This window comes from Zootoca vivipara, chromosome 7 (assembly GCF_965207765.1).
Source record: "Zootoca vivipara chromosome 7, rZooViv2.hap1.1, whole genome shotgun sequence".
Classification (NCBI taxonomy): domain Eukaryota; kingdom Metazoa; phylum Chordata; class Lepidosauria; order Squamata; family Lacertidae; genus Zootoca; species Zootoca vivipara.
In genome coordinates, this window is record NC_142590.1 from 59667415 (window position 1) to 59692142 (window position 24728).

At 43.6% G+C, this 24728-nt stretch overlaps 1 protein-coding gene across 2 annotated transcripts in view; it reads right to left on the minus strand.

The window, feature by feature from the left end:
- INKA2 (inka box actin regulator 2) overlaps nucleotides 1–10252 on the minus strand; it is a 31021-nt gene extending 20769 nt beyond the window's left edge. Inside the window, exon 1 of one of the 2 annotated variants that reach the window (XM_035122270.3) lies at nucleotides 9282–10252. In XM_035122270.3, coding sequence (XP_034978161.2) covers nucleotides 9282–9350 — 69 coding nt within the window. In that variant the 5' untranslated portion in view covers nucleotides 9351–10252. The remainder of the gene's footprint in view (nucleotides 1–9281) is intronic. The other variant, XM_088674382.1, reaches the window with a different exon arrangement.
- Between the last annotated feature and the right edge of the window lie 14476 nt (nucleotides 10253–24728).

Genomic DNA, 24728 nt, shown 5'->3' on the forward strand with positions numbered 1-24728 from the left:
CCTGCACATAATTCTGTGCTCTAAACCAGCAGTTCCTCACAGGGGTGTGAGCTGTTGTTGTTATGAAGGTGTTTATATTTATTTCATTTTGTTTATGAATCGCTTCCTATGAGGCATCCCCTGAAGTGATTTATAATATAACAACATATATAAAAGTTACAGTATATAAAACAGGATAAACAATTGCATACAGTATATAAAAACATGTAAAAGCTTGCACCTAGAGTAAGAAGTCTGTTCTACAGGGTGCTTAGAGATCAGACGTTCTAAACCACCACCAGTATGTGATGGAGCAAAGATTTGTGAGTCTCTCTGTGTCTGCTTATACATATGTGCAGGGTATGGTTTGCACCTCAAAAAGTTCTAGTTCAGATGCTGAAATCCTATTTCTTTTTTTGTTTCTTCTTTTTTTGACGTTTAAATTTGTTCAGCACCAGATTTAGGGCAGTGGGCGATTCCCCCACAAGGGCACTGAACAAAGGGGGTGCAAAATTGAGAAGACCCAGAACTGAGAAGATCCATTTTGGGGCGCCAAATTTTGGCCTCACACATGCTGCCATATCACAACAGATTACCCAAGTCCGCCCCTGTATTATTTCATTTATATCCCATCTTTCTTCCAAGGAGCTCAAGTTCATGGATCTCCTCTGAAACTCCTCCCAGCAACCATTAATAATAATAATAATAATAATAATAATAATAATAATATATTTGTACCCCGCCCATCTGGCTGAGTCTCCCCAGCCACTCTGGGCGGCTCCCAATCGAGTATTAAAACAGTACAGCATTAAATATTAAAAGCTTCCCTAAACCATGCCAAGGTACGTTAGTCTGTGAGACAATGATGGTCCCAAAATCATCCCTGCTCTTAGTGGTGATTTGAACTCCAATCTCCCAGATCCTAGTCCAAAACAGTTCCCCATACTATGATGAACCCGACAAGATAAAGGAAGGAAGGAAAGCTTAAGATGATGAGGCACCGACCGCCTTTTTGACAGAATTAATCTCTCACATTAAGCCCTAACAAAATGTACGTTGTCACGATTACCAGCATCTATAAAGCAAAAGGTTGAAACAGTCCTCAAACAAAGCCAAGCTAAATTCCTATCCTGCTGGCTGTCATTATCTTTCCCCTCCCTTACATTGCCAACCATTAACAAGATTTGCTTCCTTAAGTGGGCCAGCCTTACAAGACCTCGCTGCAATCTGACATTTATTCTGCTCCTCTTGACACAGAAAACAAGTGCTTGTTGTGTCTGCATACTGCAGATCAGCATTTTACTCAATGCAAGCTGGGAGCGTAAAAGTGAACTCCTACTTAAACTGTGAAAAATACCATGTTTATTGTCCTTATCTGGGGATATAAAAAAGGCATGACCTGGCTGGTAATGAAGTAAGTGGTGGAAAAAGTCAGGGTCAACAGATTCAGTTCCCAGCCCCAATGCGCCCAGATGGTTCCAGCTATCTGTTAAATTGCTTGCCTTTTGGAAAAATGAAATTTCATCTATTTTAATTCAAGAGAGTATTGATTTGAAATATTTCACATCAGGAGAATGTAGGATGGCTTCTGTTAGCGTAGTTCTCTTGTCCTGGCAAATTTACTTTATTGCTCAGTTAGATGGTATATGAGATGTGAGCCCAAATCAATGCAGCACCTAAATCAAAGACCAAATCTAAAACCATTTACACATGGGCTAAGGCTGGAGAATATGCCTGCAAGCCTTCATTAGGATGCTCAACTTATAGCACATGGCTGGGTCAGACTTCCAGAGCTCTGGCTTCATCGGAGAGCAAGACTTTTGTCAAGTTTATGCCATAAATCGTATGCCATAAAACTTTTGGGGCATTTTATGATTGACCTTGCTATGTCGTCGTCTGTCACTGGGACAGGGGCACGGCAGGAATTTTCCCCACTTGGCTTTTGCCATTTGGGTTTCACCTGCCGTGTAGCAAATCGTCACAACTTGTAAGGTTGCAGATAGGCACTGGTTCAGGTGATAGGGATGGGAGAACAGTCTCGCCATCCCTATGTGAAGGGTATTCCGTTAAAGGAATCCAGGGACTCAACTTGAGGGGGTTGTGCCCTGCCTGAGTTCAGGGGAGCATCTGGGGAGTGAACAGAGTCTGTTCCTGGGCTTTTCACCTACCTCAGGTGTTCACCCTTGGCTGACCTATGACAGAGCTCTGGGTCAGCGCTACCTGCAAAGGTGCAGGGAGCTAGTCGAACCAGAGCCTATGCAACCACTCATTTTTCTGGAATCAATAAAGTTGTGGCCTAAATTCTGCCAAGAACCAAAACTAAAATTTGAGTCAAATGTGTGTTTATTTAGGGGGGAGTTCTCTGGGTCTGAACACGCAAGTATATTTAAATAGCAACCCCCCCCCCAGGTTACATGCATTCTCCTTACGTGTGACCGCCTGTTCATGAGGCACTGGGAAATAAATGAACAAATAAACAGAATCATACCAAGAAATAGAATCACTGAATTGCAGAGTTGGAAGAGATCACAAGGGCCAACTAGTCCAACCCCCTGCAATACAGGGATCTCAGCTAAAGCAGATGGCCACCCAACCTGTGCAGGAGAGAGATGAAGAGTCCTTGTGACTCATGAGAAGACCCTCTCCAGAGCCCAAAGAAGACGTCAGCAAGGGCAGAGGAAGCCCTGAAGAGGCCAGAGGCATAGTGGGGCTTTGTTTAGGCCGCTCAGCCTCCCCGCTTAGCAGCTGACATGTGGGGTAGCTCAGCTGCTACCACTTTCCCATGCATCCTCCATCCTCCATCTGGCTCCAGAGCTTCAACTGCAGATATTTTGGTCTGGATTGGGGAGAAAGCGGGAGAGAGAGCTGGGAAAATAGGCATTTAGAGGCTTTTTGGAGGGTGCTCCCCACTGTACATGATTTCACTTATGAACACGGTGTCCCGGAACATAACCCCCATGTAAATGGGGAGGTGCCTTTATATAGGGGGGGGGAAACTGTTTTGGAGCTGGAGCCTGCAAAATCATATGCTGATTAACCCTGCTGCTCAGGGATTGATCTTGCACTTTTGAAAATCAATCCAGTTCTAGAAAAAATTACTTCCAAGTCAATGTGCTTTTGATTCTGTGGTAAGAGTGTCATTCAGTTTCCATTAAAACTATGGCAAAACTCCCACGGAATGTAATGATTCTGGCTTGCACTCTATGCAAGGCTGCCAATTTTTTCCTTTTCTTTCTTGGCAGTACTGGGTACAATTTTAGCATTGCATAACAGGTAAAAAGTCAGTTAGGGACGCTTTTCTTATCGCTGCATCTCCAAGCTTCTTGTCTAGCCCTCCTGTCTAGCCTTATAATAGTGGTAATCCCATTCTCCAAGCTGCATCTGCCACACTTGAGTACTTCTGTGCTTAATGGACGCATGCGGATATGACTCCAACCTGCACCCTCTGAACCATGCCAGGATCCCACGGCTCATGCTCTTGCACTTTGGGGCCAAGGCCTCAGGGTTGGGTGTGGTGCTGCCAGACAGTTATATTGCAGCAGATTTTATCTTTTCAAACGGGCACACGTTTTTCTCCTGTCAATCACAGGGAAATTGAACATAAGCACAGACAGAACCTGAGCAAGTATCCACAAGCCGCTTCAGAATCTTATTTAAATCCTGATAAAAACCATGGAAAAAAGCCAGAATTAATTGTGGAGAGCAGGGTCTGTTTCATTTTTTTTTAAAAAAAAGCTATTTACTTTCCTTGAGTTGTTGGATAATCTAGCCATGTATACTTTGAAAACATGCTCTATATGTTTATTAATATACTGTGTGTGGCAGGGGGTTATTGTTTTGTTCTAACTATTTATTTGTGCTTTTATGTTGTATTTTTATCTTGTGAACTACCCTGAGATCTTCAGACGAAGGGCAGTACAGTCGTACCTTGGAAGTCGAACGGAATCCATTCCGGTAGTCCGTTTGATTTCCAAAACTTTCAGAAACCAAATCACAGCTTCTGATTGGCTGCAGGAAGCTCCTGCAGCCAATCAGAAGCCACGGAAGCCCCGTCGGACATTCGGGTTCCAAAAGAACGTTCACAAACTGGAACAATCACTTCCAGGTTTGTGGGCGTTTGGACGTCCAAGTTCCAGGGCGTTCGACAACCAAGGTATACAACTGTATATAAATATTATTATCCCCAGCAATTCCAGGTAGAGAGTGGAAAGACCTGCCTGAAACCCTGAAGAGCTGCTGACAATCAGTGTTGACAATACTAGGCCAGATGGACTAATCATCCGACCTGATATCAGGCATCTTCCCATGTTCCATATAAAAGTGTTTAAGAGAAGTGTTGCGGCCGTGGGCTAGAGCACAGGCTTTACATGCCAAAGTTCAATCCCTGGAGGACTGGGACTGTCCCTTGCCTGAACCCCAGCAGAGCAGCTGAAACTCAGGGTCAACAATACAGAACTAGATGGACCCACTCCGTAAATGGATTTTGGAAGTGGGGAAAGCAGCATGTCGTCTAGCAAATCAAGAGACGCATTATATAGAAATGCATCGTCTTTCTAGCCTGGCCAATACAAAGCAACTGGGAGTCTCTTTGGGTACAGCTGAGCCCCTCCCACCTTTCTCTTCTCCCATGATGTGGAACACAGAGCCTTTGTCCATCCGACTCCCTTGAAGTCAGCAGTGGCTGTTGTCTACTTGCATGGCTTGCTCATATTAAGGAGAACACTGTACTCAACAGAGAAGCTATTCACAGGTTATCCAAGGTAGTTTTACTAAAATCAACTGAACTGCTACAGAGTACAGATGGGGTGAATTTGTCCCTTTTGTTTTTTCTCATCCCCTCAGTTTTCCATTCTCAAATTGAGTTCACATTTCCCCAACAGTTTGCAAAAAATTAAATTAAATGAATGACTAATAAATAACAACCTCATGAAAATCCACCAGCATTTTAGTGTGAATTTCTCCCACGAGACACATATTTGTATGCAATTTTGCCTAATATAAACATTTTTGCAAAGCAATTTTCCATGAAACAATGCATTCTTGTATATCATTTTCACTCACATATGTATTCTTATGGCTGCTTTACATTAGTGTATGTGTTTTTGTACACATCCGTTGGCTGGAGAACTGCATTGCAAAATTCAGAGAAGTGCGAATTCTGAAGGAAGGCAGTGCTTCAGTTCTCATAATGTGTCAGAAAGTGCAAACTAGGTAGCTTCACCTTTAAATGCAAACTCAATCAAATTTCTCCCCCATCCCTACTCTAGTGAGCATCAACCTGAAACTCATTGATGTGCCAATTAATTCCCATGCCAATTGTTCTTTACAATAGTTAGTAACATCTATGTCACCCTTCCTGATCCTGATGTTTGGGACAACTCCCTCCAACTACAGCTGTGCCTGCAAGGTAACTTGTAAGAGTACTCAGGTTCAAGTGTATCTATAGGATTCTCATGAGATTGCTCCCAGGGCACAGATCCGGAAAAAAGAGCACCCACCCTCCTTGAAATTCAAATTTCAGAAGCCCCTTCAACAAGTTGTAAGATCTTTTTTTATTTTAAATAAAGTGTAAAGTTCATTTCACTGAAGCAGGCACTTAGTGATTAGGCATAAGGACGCATTTCTTTTATGGTCTGCAAGGCATTAAATTTAGATGATTAAAGTGCTTTGAGTGTTTGTGTGTGTTTGTTTTGCATTATTTATACTTTGGATGGTTGTTATGCGCCATGTGCCAAATACAGATAGAACTTTGAAAATCTAAGTGAATAAAATATAAGCAGTTCTGGAATTAATACTTTTGGTGGTGGAGGAGGGAATCTATATTTCAGGGTCTGCTTACAAAGGCACAATCCTTAAGTGAAGAGTTTCAAGACCCAGGAGGTCTGGGATTACTGGTGCCTGAGGGCCTGTAGGGTTCAGCAGAAGCCCCACTATGCTGATGGAAGGCAAGATACAGCACAAAAACACGCTGGCAGAACACCATGGGTTCTCAGGATGAAGAGCCAAACCAAAAGGACTGTTTGGTCCATGCAGGGGCCTTACTATTGGTCCATGCTGCCCTCCTTCTGATTGGCACAGGTGTGCCTACATGTAGGGTGCCATTTGCCACCTTTTCTAATGCAGGATTGTACCGTGGATTCAAACCTGGGTTCCCCTGCATATATAGAATGAATTGTTCATTCCTGTCCAGTGTTGTGGCTAAGTAGTTAGGAAACTGCTCTATAGAGCTTCAAGTCCTGGGAGCCCTTTCTCTTTTGAACCTGACATATTTCTTGCCAGGCATGCGAGAGGAGAGCCAGGCTGTATTTATTCCCTTCCCCCTGGTGAGGCTCGGTCTCCAATCTCCTGCTTCCTAACCCCTTGCCCTTTGCAGGGAGACCACAGAGGCTCCTATCCTGCAGCCACTCTCATTGCATATTCCAGCCCATCTTCTTGACTGCTTGTCCCATAAAGCCTTTTTCTACCATGGGTAGCTTCCTGCAGCCAATCGGAAGCCGTGCTTTGGTTTTTGAACGTTTTGGAAGTCGAACAGACTTCTGGAACGGATTCCGTTCGACTTCCAAAGTACGGCTGTACAGGATTGTAATCCTATATATTCCTACTTGGGGCTTCTATTTGGGTAAATATGCCTAGGACTGGACTGTAAACGGGACTCTGGCACTTTTGCACACCTCCACTGAAGCATCAATCTCATGCGCATGACACTTGAGCAACATTCTGGCACTTAAAGAGGTCTGCTTTTATGGTTCCAGTTAGAATTAAATCCCTGGCAGATAATGGTCTTAAGACACTGGAACGCATTATGAATTCCAGTTTGGGCTGGCCCCACTTGGATTTTATTCACTAGTGTTGGTGGTAGTCATCTTTTGGATGTAAAGAAAGCTTTTGTATCCCGAAGCTCTTCATACCATTTTGGCTCTTCCATGACCTCTCTCTATCTCACACACAGAGAACTGCAGTTGCTATTATTTATTCACGTGTGACATGAACTTTCTTCTTCTTCTTTTCATACCCTGTTGAACAATTCCAGCGCTTTATTTAAAGACATCCCAATGCTTCATTACTAATCCATTAGAACAAAAAACTAGGGCATCTGATAGAAGCATCTGCTGGTGGGCAAGCCCAAGCATGTCACGGCAAGAAACACTTGTGCCTGAGCCGTGGGGTGGAGGAAGGGCAGAATGTCAGTATGAGGTGCTCAGTATCACACTTGTCAATCTCTGCCCAAAGGGCCGTTTACATCTAAGAGGTAACAACTCTGATCTCTTCTCTTTTTTGGAAGCAGTGCAGTCTAGTAATTAGGGTATTATATGTGGATCTGGGAGATAGGAACTTAAGCCACAGCTCCGCCCCACTTTATCACTAGGTGACAACATTTGTTTAGTCTGTTAGGTGGTAATATGCTGCCGGGCGGGGGGGGGGGGGAGGCGTGCTACCTTACAGGATAGCTGCGAAAGTGGCTAAGAAAAGGGGGTTGTAAAACAATACGCAGATTAGAAGAGTTGCAGAAGTAACATTCTTCTTACATTTCTAAAGAAAATGTGCAGGATTTTGCAAAGCAGCTTGGCTATGTCCTTAAGGGGAAAGTCTGGGTAGAAAAAAAAACCTCTAGCTGACTGGCCTCCCTCCAGCACCATAAATTAGTGTCTGTGGATGGAACAGGCAGTGACAAGACAGGGAAGGAACTGGAATTGATTGGATGGGAGTCAGAATGTGCTCCAAGGTATAGGGATGGGTCTCCACTGCCAAGGTAGAAGGAGGGATACATGACAAAGCTCTTTGCATCTCATCCCTTGAGCATCATCACCTTTACACTGAATTTTACCAGGATTCCAGTTTTCTTTTATTTGAACGCACAGCTAGAGTGATTCAATACGGGCCTGTGCAAATCTCTCAGAGTCAGTAATGGAGGGATTCGGCTGTAAAATGGAAACACGGTCTAGTTGCACAGTTGGGGAGACTCGGGTTCGAATTGTGTGAACTTTGCTATGGGTTCTCAGTTTTCAGTCTGTAAAATGGGAACGACAATAATGGCAGCAGCTATCTGGCGTAGCTGGTGGGATGGGTAATGGACCTCAGATATTTCCAGAATGCCAGGCTCACATTCTATAGATAGAAATTTTATGTGAGGCTCAGCATTTCCTTTTAGGACACTGAACAAGTGGCGTTCGGCATCTTCCAGAACTAGATGTCGCTACTTTGCATGAAAATTAAAACGCTCCAGCAGGGCTATTAGCAAAACTGTACAATACTGTACCAAACAAAAACGGAAGCTTAGGAGAGAAAGCCAATGGGAAATGATTGCCTTGTGGTATGCGTCTGTCTCTGAAGATTTGTAGGCACTCCTATAATTAAAAGAAGTGGCAGGCAACCAGAATGCCTGGAGAGATGATACAGCCACATCTGTGCTCTGGGGGGGGGGGGGGATGTTTCAGAGCAGGGCTACCAGAGGAGAAAAATTGATGAGTTAGTAGGGAAGGAGCCCCTGGGTAAACCTGCCTGACAGGTCCAGGTTAGGAAGGAGAAAATGAATGGAGGTACACAGTTAGGTCTTGGGAGAATGCAGTTTTGATGTGGATGTGCGAGGCTTTCTATCCAGTTAGATGCTCACACTAACAGTGCAAGAACGTGGGGAAGGAAGACAGTAACAGGTTGTGATGCGATGCCAGTTTATAATCCCTTTCAGGGCTCATGATAAAGGGCTCGGTGTCTGAACTGATTACAAAGTTCACCGCTCCCTGTCACAGTTAAACAAACAGAAGGCGATGCCTTTGCAGGAAGAGCGAAGGAGTGAGGGGGGTGGGCTGTCGGTGCCAGCGCTCCCAGCCAGAAAAGAGAAGAGGTTCCTTCTTTCGTGCTGAGCGTAAGACACAAACACACATAGAGGGAAGGGTTAAACACACATTGCTGTCAATGGGATTTAGCCAGCGTGTCAGCGGGAAAAGCTAAACTGTGCAAACAGATTTGGAAACCACTTTCCGTGATGGAGTCGTGGGGGGTGGGAGAGGACTAAGGAGTCTTCCTCTTTATCCCATCTCATCCCAGGGGCTTGGAAGGAAACAAAAAAATCCCCCACGGGGAAATTGGAGGCCACACAGCTGCAAAGGAAGGACACGGCGAGAGCTCTAAACAAAGCCCGGGAAATAAGCGCTCTGCAGGAAGGAGAGCGAGAGAGAGGCAACATTCATTGACTGACACCCCCTAGCTGGGAAGTTGCAAACGGAGCAGGAGACCGAGCTTGCAACGCATGGATTTCCTCCTACCCAATCCCCCAGTCCCTTCTTTTCCCGGGCATTCCTTACCAACTCCTGCTTCAGACGGCGTAGGTAATGATCCATGTTTTTCTTTTCCATTCTCACATCCAAGTCCATCGGGTAGCTCCGGAGTAATTCAGCTGCTGCAGGGATTCCGGCTCTTCCACCATCCAAGTCCGGCCAGGCAATCTTGAGAGGTGTTTTCCTCGCCAGCGCCAACTAATCCAGTGGCTCCTTTAAATGCCCATTTGTCACTTCAGCTCTGGATAAGAATATCGCTCTCTCCAAAAGAAGAAGGTTGAAAGTTTGCCTTCTCTCGTTGTTCACTTCTCCTAGGGCGCCAAGGAAAACCAGAAGCCCGATCTCCGCTTAGGAAAGAGATAAAATGTTGAAATGGCACATGCACAGGCTTGCAGCGCGCGGAAAGCCTGCAAACGGGCTTCAAACAGGCGTGCGTGCGCCCCGCGCGCAGTTGCTCTTTGCAGAAGCTGGCAAGAGAACGTGCTCGGTGCGCGAGCAGCGGAGAAGCAGCAGCAAACTGTAGAGGCAGGAGAGATCTCGACGTTGCTGGTGATTGGCAGGTCGGAGCAGCTTCAGCAGCAGGCGGCAGAGGCGAGGCTTAAGGAGAGAGCCGGCTCCCAAGTTCGCGAGGGTGTCTTCTCTGTCTGCGCGCCGGTAGGGAGGTCCCGCCCCAGGGGGTGGGCCTGGCTTCTCAAGTCAGCGCAACGACAGACCCTCTGAGCTGCCTGCTTTGCTCCAGTGCGTTCCCTCTCTGCATGTCAGAACGTAAGAAGAGCCTGCTGGATCATCAGACCAAGCAATGGGCCATTTAGTTCAGCATCCTGTTCTCCTCTTCTCTCACCTAGCAGATGTTTGCCTTGTCCTCCATTAATTTCTCTAAACCTCTTTGGAAGCCACCCAAATTGGTGGCCATCCCTGCCTCCTGTGGGAGAGAGTTCCATTGTGCGCTGTCTGGCGAGAACCTTCCATCATCCCGCTTTGTTGGATGATCACAAGTTCTAGTTTTATGAGAAAGGGAGAAAAACTTTTCTCTATTCACTTTATCTAATGTTGAGCATTATTTTGTAATCTATCATGTCACCTCTTTGTCGCCTTTTCTCTAAACCAGGGGTCAGCAAACTTTTTCAGCAGGGGAACGGTCCACCGTCCCTCAGACCTTGTGGGAGGCCGGACTATATTTTGAAAAAAATATATGAATGATTTCCTATGCCTCACAAATAACTCAGAGATGCATTTTAAATAAAAGGAGACATTCCACTCATGTAAAAAACACCAGGCAGGCCCCACAAATAACCCAGAGATGCATTTTAAATAAAAGAACACATTCTACTCATGTAAAAGCATGCTGATTCCCGGACCGTCCACGGGCCGGATTTAGAAGGCGACTGGGCTGCATCTGGCCCCCGGGCCTCGAACGCCACAACCTTTCTTCATAGGGAAATTTATTGTTTATTTGATTATTTACATGCTACTTTTGAGGCAGACCTCACAAAGCAGTTTACATAAGATTAAGCACCACTTTTTTTAAAAAAAAAGTTACAATAAAACAGATAAGACAACTTGTTTGTTTAGAAAAAGCCACTACCGTAGTGCTGATTCTCCTCTCCCCTCAGGGCAGGTCTTTCAAGACACCCTACTGGTGGCAGTTGCAGAGAGAGAGAGAGAGAGAGAGAGAGAGAGAGAGAGAGAGAGAGAGAGAGAGAGAGAGGCTGCAATGGGAGGTGGATGGACGGTGACAGTCCCTCAAGCTTCTTTCTTCTCTCCGTGATCATTTTAGTGGCCCTTTTATGAACCTTTTCCAACTCTATGGTATCCTATTTGAGGTGAGATGACCAGAACCGTACACAGTATTCCTAATGTGGTTGCACCATATATTTGTTTGTCTGTGTCTCTTCCTTTCTGTTAAAAAGCTATTTAATGTTAGATAGTTAAACTTAAAACTATTTATTTAACAAACCAACAAAGGGGGGGACCCATATATATATATATATATATATATATATATATATATATATATATATATATATGTATATCATGCAGTACATTATACTTTCAGATTTGACAGAGATCATAGAATAATGTCTGTACAGTGGTACCTCGGAAGTCGAATGGAATCCATTATGGAAGTTCATTAACTTCCTAAACATTCGAAAACCAAGATGCGGCTTCTGATTGGCTGCAGGAAGCTCCGGAACACTCACTTCCGGGTTTGCGGCGTTTGGGAGCCAAAACGTTCGACTCTCAAGGCGTTCGGGATCCAAGTTACAACTGTATAAAACTTTCTTCTTCGTCACCCCATCAGGTCATTGCCACAGTGAGACATGGTATGTGTGGAGAGAGCTACCTATCATAGCCGCATATGTCTGTTCACCCATTAACTAAATCCACACTGTTGGCCCACAAAATCACCCCCATAGTCTGCCATCTCAGTGCTCGAACTTGCTTGGTGGGCTTCTCGGCTAGTGCATAATTCCAAGCATAGTTGCACCACTATTGCATCATGAATACATCCTTCCAATATTTTGTTATTAGCCCACTTGCTTCTCTGTTCCACATGGAACAAGGTTGGGTGCCTTACATAGGCAGGGCCAACACTTGGCATGCACTGCAGCTTCAAGTGACGACTTGTGCACGTGTTAGGAGATCCCAGGTTGCAGGACAGGCCTACCCATGTTAGGGCATCTGCAACACCTTAAAGCTGAACTGAAAATAGGAGCACTCTTGGGTGTTTGTGTTCCTTCGTTGGTGGAAAAAATAAAAAAGTACCAGAGGGCAGAACCAAGGGGATAGAACATATTTTGGTTTGGTTTGGGAGACTGAGTTAATTAGTGGCTATCTTCCACTAGTTATTAGCAGGGCTGTATGTACTTTGCACACAAACACACACACACACACACTCCAAACTTTGAGCCAAACAATCAAAAATTCCTTCCTTCTGCTTCCAAGTGGTTTTCAAACACTTGGATTGTGGGACTGGAAGAGCAAAGGGTAATAGGAGCACGGGTCTTGGTAAAACAGCAGTGGGAGACAGGCAAATACCAGCCTGTGGCTATGGGAGCCCTGCTTAGGTACCGGAGTTGTCATAACACGCACCATCCTCGTGTTCTCAAGTTTTGTTGTTCCTATTGAGAAGACTTGATTTTAAAAATATATCTGTAAATAGGTTTGGACATGCATGGGCACCATTTAATTCCTCATCACTCAGTTGATCAGCCTTTCATGGATCTGATGAAGTGCACTTGAGCCCATCAAAGCTTATGTCATAACAAATCTGTTAGTCTTTAAGGTGCCACAATATTTTTTTTTGTTTTTTAAGCTGCAAAGGACAAACAGGGCTACTTTTCTGGAAATTGCTCGACCCTTGCTCACTTGTAGCTTAACGCATGAGCAGGCAACTGTTGATCTGGCAGAAGGAAGAAAAACAGGCCACTGTTTGAGGCAACATGAAGTGATTAGGTGCAAGGTCTGTGTAATCTACAGTAGCTGATCACAGAGCAGCCCAGATTACTATTTTACCAAGACATTTTTACTTAGAATTTTACTTAGACATTTTTACATAGAATTTTCTCTGGGAATTTCCCATTCCCCTCACTGCAACTCTTATTCAAGTTTGCACTCCACATACCCCAAGGGCTGGAGACATTTTTTTGAGAGGTCTGCCTTTTTATGATCTGTTAAGTGAGGGAGAGAAGCACACACACACCACGCCCGCCCAACCACCCTTCTAGCAAGTGTTTTCTTTACCAGCTGCTTCCAAACAGGAGCATGCTGAGTGAAAGCCTTCTCTCCCTGGGTCATGGAAAAATAGATTTTGATATCCAAGCTGTCTCTTTGGCCCTTTCCTCTTAAATCTTAACAGCAACGATAACTCATTGATTTACAGCATGATATACTCTGCAGAGACTGTTGCCACAGTTGAACAATATTCAATCATTGGTGCTTCAGTCAGTGGAAGGTAATATTTGTTTTCGGGTACTCTGTAAATCTCTCTCTCCCCCCCCCCCCGATATATGGAGTTCATTGCAAGATGGATAGGGCAGAACAAGAGAACAGTTGCAATTTCATAAATCGCAAGGCGTGTGATCCAGTGGAAAACAACCTTTAATCATTTTTTGTTGAAATAGTTTTAAAACATCACGAGCCAGATGCAAGATTCCATATGTGAAAATTAACACAAATGAATCATTGCAGCCATAATCTAATGTTTAACTTTGCCCATAAATCTCTCCAGTGTCCCTTTTGGTGGGAAGAAACCCAGTGATGATTAACATACAAAAGGAAAAGTTCAGTACTACCAGTAGTAGGCAAGCTAATAGGCACTGCTCTTGAGAAGGTCTACCTTTGAGAAGCAGCACCTGGGAATTTTCATACATGGTTTTATTTCTCAAGGGCATGCAATTTCTTTCATTGCCTTCATCTGGCCAACATATGGATTATGTTCCTGCTAATATTACCGTGTTTCAAAGAAGCAGCTGCTCCTTGAAACAGCTCTGTAGTTTATAGAGGGGATAAGAGAGAATGCTGGCACAGACACCACCAAGAGATGGTATAAAAGGGTAAATTTTCCACCTTTCAGAGTAGTGAGCTTTTTACGCGTGCAAGTTCTGTAATAGCATGTTTACACAAGGGACATGCACTGAAAGATTCTGAAAATGTTTTAACCAGTAACATTTCCAAGCCTCTGAGTAATATATGTTTAAATTTGTGCTGGGTGAAGTCATATCTTGCATAAAGGGCAGTCTGCAGAAAAGTGTGCTAGCCTCCATGCATGTGAATTATAGATAGATAGATAGATAGATAGATAGATAGATAGATAGATAGATAGATAGATAGATAGATATAGATAGATGATAGATAGATAGATAGATACGGTAGATATAGATAGATAGATAATGTTACTATGAATGCTTTTCATGAGTCTGTACCTTTTTATCTCTTAACTTGAACTTGTAAATATGATACTGTGTAAGCTTGCGAGCTCTGCAAGTAAGAAAGCAACACATATATAAATATTAAAAGGATTGACTCAATGCCTTCCTATATTTGCTGCTGGTGCGTTACGATAGCTTACAAATTGGTGGAATGGGGAACATTTAAATTGGCAAAGACTCAATGCATGCAGAATGTCCCAGGTTCAATTCTTAGCATCTCCAGGAAGGGCTGGGACAGAATCTTGTCTGTAACCCTTGGAAGCCTCTCTCTCTGGCTGTTATATTTTGCTTGGAGCAAAGAGTTACATATTCCACATAGAAGACAGCCCTGTCCTAACCTTCCAGTATATTAACATATGATTTCTTATCATTTATTAATTCCAAAAATATACCTTCCGTGCTAGTGATGTATAAAAATCTGGAGAGAGTTTTAAGGAAATCTCACCATTGTGCTATTCATGAACTGCCCAAGAAGCAATATATAAGCACCAGTTTCCAAATTCAAGCAATAAGCCTTTATTATAGGAATGTGGCTATTTAATAAAGAAATGGCGCTCCAGTGTTTTCCAGTTTCTGTTAACAGATGCAGCCTGAAACATGGAAGTTTTCCCAATGAACTCAGTGACACCTACTTGCAATTACATGTACAGTACTTGGCCTGATACCTTCATTGTGACACTATTTAAAATGGAGTCCAAACTCCAAAACCTTATACCGACACTTCCCCTTGGCTCCTGCTTAATTCATCACTAATCTTTTCACATCACCCCTTTATCTTATTTTTTTAGCCATCTTGCTGTTCTTTTTATTTATTTTTAGAATTTCCATTGTCTAATCGATTAAAAAGAAGGCAAGAAACCAAATCTCTTGATTGCAGAAGATTTTGTATAACTCTGAGCTGTAAGCTTCATATATCACTGAAAGGATCTTTTAAAACAAAAACAAAGTCCCCTAGGGTTCCTTCCACCTTGCAAGTGGGAGATTTGCCAGTCTCAACTGTTGTCTAAAAATCTAAGCCAAGAAGCCACGGCCTCACTGCACACTTTTATCGTGAAATCTGTCTGCGTCTTCTTGGCCAGCTGGACTCTCCCTATAGACTGTACAGATTAGGATATATATTTTCCTGGCTTTGCAAGGCTATCAAATGTCACATGGTAGCTTTGAAAAGCCACTTGCTTTCAGAAGACGTGCACACATCATGGCATTATATTAAGTAGATGAATGGAAAAATCTGTTTTCTGGCGGTTAATCATGGTACAGGTTTCCAAGACTGAAACCAATAGTGTTAAAAAGACTGAAGCCACCATCGTACCAATATTTTGTGTCGGAGGGTGACTTTGTATGCATGCATGCATGCATGGCTATGTGTTCTATTTTACACACCTCAGTTTGAAGGCATCTCTATATCTGAAGGGCTGTTTGGTCAAAGGCCAGTTTAAAGATAAAGAACTAGAGAACTATCAAGCAGGGGCCACATGGTTACCCATAAACCTGGACAGCAAAGGAGCTAAAGTCACTCTGCCACTATGTTGGAGATGCATTGTGTTTCTATTTAAATAATGGCATATCTACATCCTCTTTTGTCCTATTTTTTGGTGATACTGTTATAGAATCATAGAATCATAGAGTTGGAAGAGACCACAAGGGCCATCCAGTCCAACCCCCTGCCAAGCAGGAAACACCATCAAAGCATTCTTGACATATGGCTGTCAACCCTCTGCTTAAAGACCTCCAAAGAAGGAGACTCCACCACGCTCCTTGGTAGCAAATTCCACTGCCGAACAGCTCTTACTGTCAGGAAGTTCTTCCTAATGTTTTGGTGGAATCTTCTTTCTTGAAGTTTGAATCCATTGCTCCATGTCCGCTTCTCTGGAGCAGCAGAAAACAATCTTTCTCCCTCCTCCATATGACATCCTTTCATATATTTGAACATGGCTATCATATCACCCCTTAACCTTCTCTTCTCCAGGCTAAACATACCCAGCTCCCTAAGCCATTCCTCATAAGGCATCGTTTCCAGGCCTTTGACCATTTTGGTTGCCCTCTTCTGGACACGTTCCAGCTTGTCAGTATCCTTCTTGAACTGTGGTGCCCAGAACTGGACACAGTACTCCAGGTGAGGTCTGACCAGAGCAGAATACAGTGGTACTATTACTTCCCTTGATCTAGATGCTATACTCCTATTGATGCAGACCAGAATTGCATTGGCTTTTTTAGCTGCTGCATCACACTGCTGACTCATGTCAAGTCTGTGGTCTACCAAGACTCCTAGGTCCTTTTCACATGTACTGCTCTCAAGCCAGGTGTCACCCATCCTGTATTTGTGCCTTTCATTTTTTTTGCCCAAGTGTAGTACCTTACATTTCTCCTTGTTAAAATTCATCTTGTTTGCTTTGGCCCAGTTGTCTAACCTGTTAAGGTCATTTTGAAGTGTGATCCTGTCCTCTGGGGTATTAGCCACCCCTCCCAATTTGGTGTCGTCTGCAAACTTGCTCAGGATGCCCTCAAGCCCATCATCCAAGTCATTGATAAAGATGTTGAATAAGACTGGGCCCAAGACAGAACCCTGTGGCACCCCACTAGTCACTACTCTCCAGGATGAGGAGGAGCCATTGATGAGCACCCTTTGGGTTCGGTCAGTAAGCCAGTTACAAATCCACTGAAAGGTAGCATTGTCTAGCCCGCATTTTACCAGCTTCTTTACAAGAATATCATGGGGCACCTTGTCAAAGGCCTTGCTGAAATCAAGATAGGCTACATCCACAGCGTTCCCTTCATCTACCAGGCTTGTAATTCTGTCAAAAAATGAGATCAGATTAGTCTGACATGACTTATTTTTCAGAAACCCATGCTGATTTTTAGTGATCACAAACTATTACGTGCCTCCACCTTAATAGTTTGTGCTCCAGGCTTTACAGAGCAGCCAACATGGAAGGTTGGAGGCAACTGAATGTTAACCTCCAAGCCAAAGGGTTACCCTTTCAAGAGTCTTCACTGTTCAGAAAGGGGGTGGAGCCTAGGAGGGGTTAGTCTGTCCAAAGAGGGATAAAAAAGCTTCATTTGAGGACTCATACACACTTCCACTTGACTCATCCCTAGAAAGGACAGGTCTGAGTGGTTTTCTGTTTGTCCCCAACTTTTTGCCTTTGCTCTGCTGCTTTCCCTCAGAAAACCCACTCTTTAGTGCTAAATTGGAACAAACAGCAATCCACAGAAAATCCGATTGCTATTTGCTCTGATTCAGTGCTAAACCGTGGTCTTCTCCTGGGGGGAGTAGGAAGCGGTGGGGCAAATGGGGGTGTGGATAAGCCCCGAGTTACAGACTAGAATGGAAAAAGCTATCTGCTTGGAGCTCTCCAAGGTCCAGCAACTTCAACTCAATCCAACCCACCTGACAAAAACCACCCTCACCTGTCCATGGATAGGAAAAGACATCGAGAGATCATTGACTTCTGTGTATCCTGAGGATCCATCAGCCATGACCACAAGTAGCAAGTGTGAGAGTATGATTTCCAAAATGGCTCACAGCTCAAAAAAGTATCCTAGCAGTGAGCAAGAGGGAGACCATCTTGTCTTTTAAGTTGCCCCAATAAATGTGTTTATAAAGCACAGCAGCCTTCTTTTTAAAAATAAAAATCAGATGCTTTAAAAACTATGTGTGTTCTTTCAAGTGTTAAAATCTCCATTGAGCCAATATTAAGCTGTCCAGCATGTTCACAAATGCCCACAGGAAATGGCTTCACCTGGCAACTGGCAAGAGCATCGTTCTGAGGCCCTCATGCATAATTTGCAGAACCAGTGAGCTGTGTGATCCATGAGCAGGAAAAACATTTTCCTCCTTTGCTTTTGTTTGATTTGGTTTGGGACACAGACGCTGGGTTTAGCGTTGATTCAACCCAGATCACGCCTGCTAGAACTGCAGAGAGGAAAGAGCTATCTTTGTGTCAATTCATAACAGCTGCTGTCCCTCAACCCCAAATTATCGTAGTACTTTTTAGCACCACTTCCTTTCATCTGGTATCCTTTAGCACATCTCCAGTGTCCTCGGCTGCAGCAGACCCTGAGTCATCAGATGAACACTGATTATACAATGCTCTTCATAAACCTATCCATCTCAGTTTTAAAACTTGTGAGAATGACTATTCCTGGGAGACAATGCCACCATTTTTCAAAGTGTTCTTTTCACCTAGCACGACTCAGCTATTTCTATCGGAATAAACTGCATCTCTCAGCTGCTAGAAGTGTTGTTTTGCATTTTTGTGCCTTCTGATTCATTGCACGGCCTTCCCAGGGCCCTCATTTGTCAACTTGCCAGCAGTTAAGTTGCCAGCACTCTGTGTGTGTGTGTGTGTCCAGGATAGATCGTGGGTACACAAATTAAAACTTTTAATGTGCTTTTGCTTATAGAGTTGCTTCCACACTAGCCCGTTTCCCTAGAACTGCCACCCTTCATTCAATCTTTAGGGAGCGTCCACTTGAGGTTGTTGCCAGCCTCTTGCACTTAAGTGTCTCTTACATTTTTCCAGGGCATTTGCATAGCTGCCAAGTCTTCCGCTGAAATATGCGGGATCAGCAGCGGCGCGGCACCAGAAGTTGCTTCTGAGCATGCCAGAAGGGGCTATGTTCCTTCTCCCGTCCTTTGGCTGGAGCGTTGTTGAGGCGCCGACAACTTGCTGCACTGTCCTTCCTCCTCTGGCCAGCTGGGTCGGTGCAGGGGCTCTGGTGCGTCTTGGAGCCGCCTCCCCATTCCGCTCCATTCCTCATTCCCTCCTCCTGACCCGCTGCTTGCGCTGTCACTGGGCAAAGTGTAAGTCACTGGTCAGGATGGCTGGGGGAGGGTCCCTGTAGGGAGTCCCCCTGAAACTATAGAATAACAACAACAATAACCCTGAAGTGCAAATTGGCTGACCATGTTAATGCAAACAAGTTGACCTTCTTTAATGTTTTTGGGAGAAAATTTACCACGTCTTTTTTAAAAAGAGCATCATCAGAAGTTACTGCTTTGGGAGAATTTTGTTCGTTGATGTTTGCCTTGGAAATAAAGATGTTCTGTTTCACTATGGAATTCATTCTGCTTTAATTGTGTTGAGAAATGTTCAGGATGTAATCTGGTGGGAACCACATGGCCTTAATCCAACTCTGTTGCATGCATGTAACCATTAGTAGGCCCTGAATTAGTAGGCACATCCACCTCTACACCAGAAGTTCTATGGGACCACCAAGACTAGTATTGCAAGACCACACTCTGTGGATGGAGACCTGATTCTGCTCATGGATCTCCTTTGCTGGATTGACCAAGAACAAATTATTGACTTTCCTGTGAGCAGTGTTTTCCCCCTGGAAAGGTGGCTAATACGGTAAAATATAGGAAAGTAAAAACCAGAAGTTCAGATGTCAGATCAAGTCAAAGTCAAAACATTCTTATGTGCCAGGCATTTGGGGTCAAGCAGTGAGGCCGCTGTCTGTTCTCAGTACTTTTGGGCTGCTTTTTATGTATTTTTTATAACAACTGATAGTTTAATTCTGGAAACCGCTCCACTATACGTGACAAAAGGGGTCAAGAAATTTAGATAATGAACAGGTGAAGGGCTCATGCAAAGTAAATAAAAATGAAATGAAATATGTAAACAGGTATACAAGGGAATTTGGATAAAGAAACCGAAATAGAGAAAAGGCTGGGAGTCATCACAGGGTGTAGGGGGTGTAGGGCGAGTAGGGATCCTTTTTTACTGTTGGTAAATATTTATGATTATGATTATTATAATATATATATATATATACACACACACACACACACACAGTCATACCTCGGTTTAAGTACGCTTCGGTTTGAGTACTTTCAGTTTAAGTACTCCATGGACCCATCTCAAACGGATTAATCCACTTTCCATTACTTTCAATGGGAAAGTTCGCTTCAGGTTAAGTACGCTTCAGTTTAAGTACTCTGCGGATCGTCTGGAACGGATTAATCCACTTTCCATTACTTTCAATGGGAGAGTTCGCTTCAGGTTAAGTACGCATCATCTTCTTATTCTTTGCTTGCTTACAAAAATTCATCAAATGAAAGTACAGTATAATGAAGGTATAATACAGCTGATGTATAGATCAAAAAATTCTTATTGTACTATTATTGTATTATATTGTTTTGTATTTATTTGATTCTGCAAAAAAAAAAAACCAAAGTAATAATTTATAAAATATAGCATTTACTGATGTAAATGCCATCACTTCCCATTTGGTTGTGTTACATTGACAATATTTTTATTCTATAGTGATTTCCCTTTGATTTTGTTTGGGGACGATGACACACCTTTACTCCCATACAAATATACCAGCTTATGCGAATATCAGATAAAGAGATTTACTGTATAAACTATGTGCAACATTTTTGGCATTATTCATCATGTTTCCTAAATTTATCTACATTTATCTGTGTATTATCACAAGATATTTTCTGTACTTTCCCTTTATTATTGATATTTTAATAATTGGTTTTTCCTATAGGTTGTATAATGGCTATTAATCACATTTGCCGCTATAAATAATGTTCATTGTTCTTATTGGTAGTGCCCCTGAAGAATTTTAATTTGAAACGTGTTGGGCCAATAAAATCTTTATTCTCGGAAACTCTTGAGATTTCACCCCCTCCCTTTCCCCTGCTGTCAATGGAAGAGACACATTGCAAATGGAGCCACTAGACCCTTTTTATACCATCATGTGTAACAGCTCCTTATATTAGTCCTGCTGGGAAAAATGAAACACTTTGCCAATTGTCAGAGCAACTGGGATGTTAAGTGCTGCCCTAAAACCTTGTCAACTGATGGGCAAATTACAGTGCCTTTCTCATAAAGAAAATGGATGCCAGAGATGCTCTGAGACATTCGTTTTGATGATGAATATGGAGGACACGTTCGTGTCAGAGTCAATGGCCTCTTTTCATTCTAGGGCTTTGATTCTGCAGAAGTGAAAATAGTCACCATGGAGATATTAAAACACACACACTTATATACTGCTGCCCTGTAAATGAATCCTAGATGACACCAAACAGGACTCAATAGTTTCAAACGAAGATTCAGGGGAGTAGGAGATGATTATCTCATTTTTAAAAAAAGAAATGCCTATCAATAACCTAAAGCAAAGACATATGAAAGGGATGCTATCGGATGAGGAAATTGGGAATGACAAAGACCCAGGGCCCTTGCCCTCAGCAGCTCTGCAGTTCCAAAAGCAACGTATTCCAAAGCAAAGACAATGGTGGGCACCACTACATACATACATACATACATACATACATACATACATACATACATACATACCCAGCCACTCTGGGCAGCTTCCAACATTAAAATACAACAATTCATCAGATATTAAAAGCTTCCCTAAACAGGGTTGCCTTCAGATGTCTTCTATTTATTTAAAGCACCCCCCAGCAACATGGGAGCTGTAGATTAAGGGTGCTGGGAATTGTAGCTCCTGTTCCCAGGATTTTTTGAGGGTGTGTGTGCTGGAATCTGCTTCCCCAGCACATTCACTTCAGGTAGCACACTGGCAGCGCAGCCCCATGTCTCTAGCAAGACTGCACTTTTGACTCACCATCTGGTGAAGGGAGGGTTCAATTCAGCTCAGTATGACTGCACACACGTCTGTGTTCTTCTGCTGGGAACAAGCCCATCAAAAGTGCAGGGCTGTTCAAAAGCCCTTTCCAAAAACAGCCCAAGGCTGCTCTTCGCAGAGGTTGCCTATCTTTACTTCCCACCCAGTGCCCCCCCACCTTACAGCCCTGGAGAGCAGCAGGTGGCTCAACATGGGGTGACAATATCTTCAGAGGCATCAAAACCAGTGTATTCTGGAACGCTTTGGTCTGCCATCTAGATTCAAAATGGCGCCCGCCCCATCCAAACATGGATAAAAATGGTCTCCTCCAAAAACAGGAACCATCATGTAAAAGTGGGTGATGATATGCATAGAATGCATAGAAAATAGGCAGACTGATAGACAAGCCACTTTCAAAAATATGTGGTAGGCAGTCTGTGTGTGAGTATCCAGCAAGGGTTAAAAGCCTGGGGAAAAAACAATTAAAGGAATCTAATCACCTTTCTGAGAGGGACGTGGGTGGCGCTATGGGCTTTGTCATGCTGGCCACATAACCTGGAAGCTGTATGGCGGCTCCCTCGGCCAATAACGCGAGATGAGCGCTGCAACCCCAGAGTCAGTCATGACTGAACCTAATGGTCAGGGATCCCTTTACCTTTACCTTAATCACCTTTCTAAGATATGCGGGTGGCGCTGTGGTCTATACCGCAGAGCCTAGGGCTTGCCGATCAGAAGGTTGGCGGTTCGAATCCCCGCAACGGGGTGAACTCCCGTTGTTCAGTCCCAGCTCCTGCCAACCTAGCAGTTCGAAAGCACGAAATGCAAGTAGATAAATAGGTACCGCTCCAGTGGGAAGGTAAATGGCGTTTCCGTGTGCTGCTCTGCTTTGCCAGAAGCGGCTTAGTCATGCTGGCCACATGACTCGGAAACTGTCTGCAGACAAACGCTGGCTCCCTTGGCCTGTATGGCCTGTAGAGTGAGATGCGCACCACCACTTCAGAGTCGTCTGTGGCTGGACCTAATGGCCAGGGATCCTTTTACCTTTTAATCACCTTTCTAGCACATCAAACATACGTCAACAATGGAAAACGGCAAATTATCTCATTTTGGAACATTGGATGCAAAAGGTCTGGTATACAGCCTTAATGGGGGGAAATCACTCAGTGTTTAAAAAGACTAAAAAAAACCCAACAAACTATCAGTTTCAGACAACTTTGTCAACACTTGGTATTGTTTTATTCAATATATAAAGGTGCTGATAGCCTGGGAGACTCACCATCTACCTATAACTTATGAAAAGAAAGACAAAATAAACATTGTGACCTGATAATGTTTAAGTAGTATAAAAGATAAAACATGGTATAGGTTATTTGATACTTGGGGGCTGGGTTTTTTAGAGGGGTTATTGATTTAATTTTCCTTGGAGACAATTGAAAGAGTGATACATGTAGAGTTTGTTCTGTGACTATTATATCATGTATTTGTAATGGAAGAAACTATATGCATTATTTTTATCCTTATCATCGCCTTTCACACGTCTCCGGCAAGGTGATGTACAAAATACAATAAAAGAGCTAAAATGGTTTTGAAACAACACAGAAAAAAACAATGGATAAATTTTAAAACAATACAAAACAGACCCCTATGATGGAGACCTAGCCAAACACCTGGGAAAGCTTGTTGAAAGAAAAGCGTGCAGATACTGGCTGCCTGCCTATCTCGACAGGAATACTGTAACTCTGGAATACTCCGAATTACTGTGGACCTTCCTCTTCTTGGTGAATTCTGAATTACCAGTAAATGCAATTCAAAACTCTTCAAAGGCAGCTCCACATGTTACACATTAAACTGGAAGTTTAAACGTGGATAACCGAAGACACACTATCTCTCTCCAGGTAAGTATCTCTGTCCTGGTAAGGATTCAGAAGATGCGAGGGATTGAACCTAATATCTTCTGCCTTCAAAGTGGATGCTCTGCCCCTGAGCTATGACCCTTCCCCATACTTTAAAGGTAGTGGCCTCAGCAGCTTGAGATCAAGGTCACAAGAGACAGCAGCAGGAAAGCTAACCTTCATCCCAGCGTGTGCCCAAGTCCAGTCGAGTAACCTGATCATGCTTTCTGCAGCCTTCCTGTGTCAATATGTTGCCTAATTGACTTTAATGGAGCTCTCTGCTCATGTAGATTTGTGTAAGCATAGATCAGACAGATGGGCTTGGGGAATCAGCAAGGACGCAGCAACAACCCCCTTTCACTGTGGAACAGAGAGAAGAACCTGTGCTTTGTTTACATGTCTGATTATTTTATTTTAAAAGCATGCAAAACAGTCTCATGGTTGACACATTTCCACTAAATACGAGTATTCTGGCAGCATTCATAAATATTTGGCGTTTTTGGTAGAAATATGAACCCGGTATTCCATTGTGGAATAAAGTTTATGCTGTTCATTCTTTTTAAGCTTTCTATGATTATTATGGTTATCCCAGTTTGCCGCCAGAGTATTATTGGTGGGAGGAACCAGCTGGGGAACCACTAAGGGGAAAAGGCTCAGAGCCCGGGGGACTGGTGGTGGGACAGCAATGAGTGGTCAGATGGAGAAGACTGGGAAGATTGAGGTGTTGTAAGCTGAAGAGGTAACAGGGTTCAGTGAGCTGGGAGAGTTGGTGGCAGAGAGAAGTCCAGAATCAGATGCAGAGGCTGGAGCAGGTGACTGGGAGGAAGGAGGTCGAGGCAGAGATGAGTCAGGCTGGTGAAGAGTTGTGTGTTTCCCCCTCCTGCTGCGACAAGCTCCTCTCCCGTCCTATGCCCCAGAACCAAGAGAGGCATGAAAAGGACAAATTGTCTGTACACAGGAACAGTCTCCTATTGTTTGGGGAAAGCCCTGGAGAGGAGGGGACTTAGATGACTTTGGGGAGGCGTGGACTTTCAGTCTCGGCAACTGATTTCATGGAG